The 4,395-nt window shown below is 49.1% G+C and overlaps 1 protein-coding gene across 1 annotated transcript; it reads right to left on the bottom strand.

The window, feature by feature from the left end:
- Nucleotides 1-2,262: 2,262 nt before the first annotated feature.
- On the bottom strand, nt 2,263-4,171 carry LOC138852666 (uncharacterized). Its single transcript, XM_070084755.1, has 2 exons — nt 4,036-4,171; nt 2,263-3,280 (listed from the first exon to the last, which is right to left on the bottom strand). Exons 1-2 carry the CDS (start codon nt 4,045-4,047, stop codon nt 2,549-2,551), a joined length of 744 nt encoding a protein of 247 aa, XP_069940856.1. The 5' UTR covers nt 4,048-4,171; the 3' UTR covers nt 2,263-2,548.
- Between the last annotated feature and the right edge of the window lie 224 nt (nt 4,172-4,395).

Genomic DNA, 4,395 nt, shown 5'->3' with positions numbered 1-4,395 from the left:
CACTCATGAGCGAGGTGAGGCATGGAAGAGTTGTACATTTCACTTATGAAGCTAGGTGAGGCACGGAAGAGTCGTACCTCTCATTCATGAGCGAGTTGAGGCACGGAAGAGTCGTACCTATCACTCGTGAGCGAGGTGAGGCACGGAAGAGTCGTACTTCTCACTCATGATCTAGTTGAGGAACGGAAGAGTCGTACCTCTCACTCATGAGCGAGTTGAGGCATTGAAGAGTCGTCCCTTTCACTTATGAAGCTAGGTGAGGCACGGAAGAGTCGTACCTTTCACTCATGAGCGAGTCGAGGCACGGATGAGTCGTACCTCTCACTGATGAGCGAGTTGAGGCACGGAAGAGTCGTACATCTCACTGATGAGCGAGGTGAGGCACGGAAGAGTCGTACCTCTCACTGATGAGCGAGTTGAGGCACGGAAGAGTCGTACCTCTCACTCATGAGCGAGATGAGGCACGGAAGAGTCGTACCTATCACTCATGAGCGAGGTGAGGCACGGAAGAGTCGTAACTCTCACTCATGAGCGAGGTGAGGTACGGAAGAGTCGTACCTATCACTCATGAAGCTAGGTGTGGCACGGAAGAGTCGTACCTCTCATTCATGATCGAGATCAGGCACGGAAGAGTCGTACCTCTCACTCGTAAAGCTAGGTGAGGCACGGAAGAGTCGTACCTCTCATTCATGAGACAGGTGAGGCACGGAAGGGTCGTACTTATCACTCATGACGCAAGGTGAGGCACGGAAAAGCCGTACCTCTCACTCATGAGCGAGGTGAGGCACAGATGAGTCGTACCTTTCACTCATGAGCTAGGTGAGACACGGAAAAGTCGTACCTCTCACTCATGAGCAAGGTGAGGCATGGAAGAGTCGCACTTCTCACTCATGAGCGAGGTGAGGCATGGGAGAGTCGTACCTCTCACTCATGAGCGAGGTGAGGCACGGAAGAGTCGTACCTCTCACTAATGAGCTAGGTGAGGCACGAAAGAGTCGTACCTCTCACTCTTGAGCTAGGCGAGGCACGTAAGAGTCGTACTTCTCACTCATGAGCTAGGTGAGGAACGGAAGAGTCGTACCTCTCACTCATGAGCTAAGTGAGGCACGGAAGAGTCGTACCTCTCACTCATGAGCGAGGTGAGGCATGGAAGAGTCGTACCTCTCACTCATGAGCTAGGTGAGGCACGGAAGAGTCGTACCTGTCACTCATGAGCGAGGTGAGGCATGGAAGAGTCGTACCTCTCACTTATGAGCGAGGTGAGGCATGCAAAGTCGTTCCTCTCACTCATGAGCGAGGTGAGGCACGGAAGAGTCGTACCTCTCACTATTTCGCGAGGTGAGGCAAGGAAGAGTCGTACCTCTCACTCATGAGCTAGGTGAGGCACGGAAGTAATACCTCTCACTCATGAGCGAGGTGAGGCACGGAAGAGTCGTACCTCTCACTCATGAAGCTAGGTGAGGCACCGAAGAGTCGTACCTCTCATTCATGAGCAAGGTGAGGCACGGAATCGTCGTACCTATTACTCATGTAGCTAGGTGAAGCACGGAAGAGTCGTACCTCTCACTCATAAAGCTAGGTGAGGCACGGAAGAGTCGTACCTCTCGCTCATGAGCGAGATGAGGCATGGAAGAGTCGTACTTATCACTCTTGACGCAAGGTAAGGCACGGAAGAGTCGTACTTCTATCTCATGAAGCTAGGTGAGGCACAGAAGAGTCGTACTTGTCACTCATGGGCGAGGTTTGGCACTGAAGAGTCGTACCTATCACTCATGAGCTAGGTGAGGCACGGGAAAGGTGTACCTCTCACTCATGAGCTAGGTGAGGCACGGGAGAGTCGTATCTATCACTCATGAAGCTAGGTGAGGCACGGAAGAGTCGTACCTCTCACTCATGAGCTAGGTGAGGCACGGAAGTAATACCTCTCACTCATGAGCGAGGTGAGGCATGGAAGAGTCGTACCTCTCACTCATGAGCGAGGTGAGGCACAGAAGAGTCGTACCTCTCAATCATGAGCGATTTGAGGCACGGAAGAGTCGTACCTCTCACTCATGAGCGAGGTGAGGCACGGAAGAGTCGTACCTCTCACTCATGAGCGAGGTGAGGCTCGGAAAATTCGTACCTCTAACTCTTGAGCTAGGTGAGGCACGGAAAAGTCGTACATATCACTCATGAAACGCCTCATTTATTTCTCATTTCTCTTAATATAGTAATGTGGGTCGTTTTGTATTATGCAACATTAAAACCATAAAGTATATCAAGTACAGTTTACAGAAAGTTTATTATTATTATTATTGTTAAGGTGAGCCTCATCAACTTAGAACAAGACAACGGTGAGTGCACCAAAGAGTCTTCAGTGATACAAGTATGGTATTTCCTGACGATAACACTACACCAACACTTCGCTTGGTAGTGACAAGCACAAAAGCACACAGGTCTGCTAGTTTACACAGGTATCCTCAGTGTAAACAACTAGTTTACCCTGAGGGTATGTGGGAAAGTTCCTTTAAGTCCTTCAGGATGTGATAGCCAAGGGCAGTCAAGATCTTTAATATGAATAGGGATATGGGTAGGAGTAAGGATTATAGCCATAATTAAAGTGCCTCCGGTGGTAGTTGTAAGGTGACACGTAACCATTGAACCTTACTCCGTAGATGGGACTTCTGGTGCGGAACTGTGGCGTGGCATGGGTGGCAGGGGCACCTTCGCCCCTGCTGAACTGGAAGTTGTTGGCAGGGTTGAAGTTGCTGTCAGTGTTTACCATGCTGGGTAGTCCCTGCTGCTGTGGCTGTTGTTGCAGCTGCAGTTCCTGCTCTCGTCTCTGCTGGTAATTGGCCAGCTCTGCGAATGACACACCCCCATCGTCGCCTCTGTCAAACTGGTTCACTTGATTGAAACCTTGCTCGCGGGTCCTGAACTCGGGACTAATTTGGGAGCCGCTGACTACAGGTTCGGGTACTGCGACAGGTTCAGGTACTGCAACAGCTACTGGTACGGGAACAGGCTCTGCATAAATGACAGTTTCTCCATCAGGAATGGGAAAAGAATCAGCATAAGACTCATCATAATACTCATTCTCATAAGGGTCTATGTAGGGACCCCCGATGAACCACTGCCTCTTGTCTCGCTTGGCATCTTCCTTGATGAGTTCAGTAGGTGTTTCTTCAGCAGTGGCAGAAGGAGAAGCAGCAGCTGAGTTGGCTGCAGCAGGAGCAGCAACGGCTGAATCAGCAGATATCTCCGAGGTGCCCAAGACACCTGCACACAACGCCATCAGCACCTGCAGGAACATACAAAACGAGGAGTAAATAATACTGTTTAAACACAACCTTACATCGCCGGCTATGAACCACGTCGAGTTTAGCTTTTCAAAGTATAAATTCAAACTTAGGTGTTGGCCTCAGCAATACTGAATGAAAAGTTATTGTATCGTAGTTACAGTTTAATGCTGTAATCAAGACTTAACACTGTGTTTCATGTACTTGTACAGAGAGTAAGTTCACGAATAAGACGGTAAATTTTAGGAACACTTAGTGTTCTCTCTCACTCACATACTTCTTGCGCTACACTCAATACACCACCACAATCACACCAGATCCCCACACCTACACTACACCTCTCCATCCACACACAGTCATGCAACCCATACCCACACAATATATCCCCACACTAGCACAACATATATTTCCACACCCACGTTACAGGCACACTCCACAGACTTGCACCCACACCACACAGACCTGGACTCACACCGGCCTCAGTGAAGGCCATATCAAGGCAAGACAGAGCTGGAGCAGACCAGTTGACCAACTCAATAGTAACAGCGCATAAAACAAGGACAGAATGCCGATTTTTTTGGGGTAAGTCCCCGAGAACCTGTTTATTGAAGAAACAGACGAACTTAAAGTTCGTTTTTTTGTCGTTTTATGTTATCCTGCAAGTAGAACTCTGCTCTATAAATGCATTTCTGGCAAGACAACCGTCGATGGTTCTAGTGCAGAGTCTTTCCGCCACATTAGGAGGCACTGTACTCACTAAGAGCTGCATGATGCCACGAGTTTTGAAGAATCCCAACTGCTACTCTGGACGGTCCACGCCACCTATATGTACCAACTTCGACCTGGCAAAAAACTGCCAGCGACGCCTAATTCCTGCAAGCACCGAGGATGTCCTTGGGAGAGCAGGTTGCACATAGCAGCAGAGACAGACAGAAGGTGTAGCAGCAGAACAACACCGTTATCCCAGGGAGCTGGTTATCTGCATGACCTTGAAACTCATTTACAAGGCACCTTATACTTCATGACAACCTCACACGTTATTCTCTGAGCTACACTCTCACCCATCTACCTCAGCTACTTACATATTACACCACTCGCGACCTCATTTATCATCATT

The sequence above is a fragment of the Cherax quadricarinatus genome, chromosome 13 (genome assembly GCF_038502225.1).
Source record: "Cherax quadricarinatus isolate ZL_2023a chromosome 13, ASM3850222v1, whole genome shotgun sequence".
Lineage (NCBI taxonomy): Eukaryota > Metazoa > Arthropoda > Malacostraca > Decapoda > Parastacidae > Cherax > Cherax quadricarinatus.
This window is presented reverse-complemented; position numbering and strand designations above follow the sequence as displayed.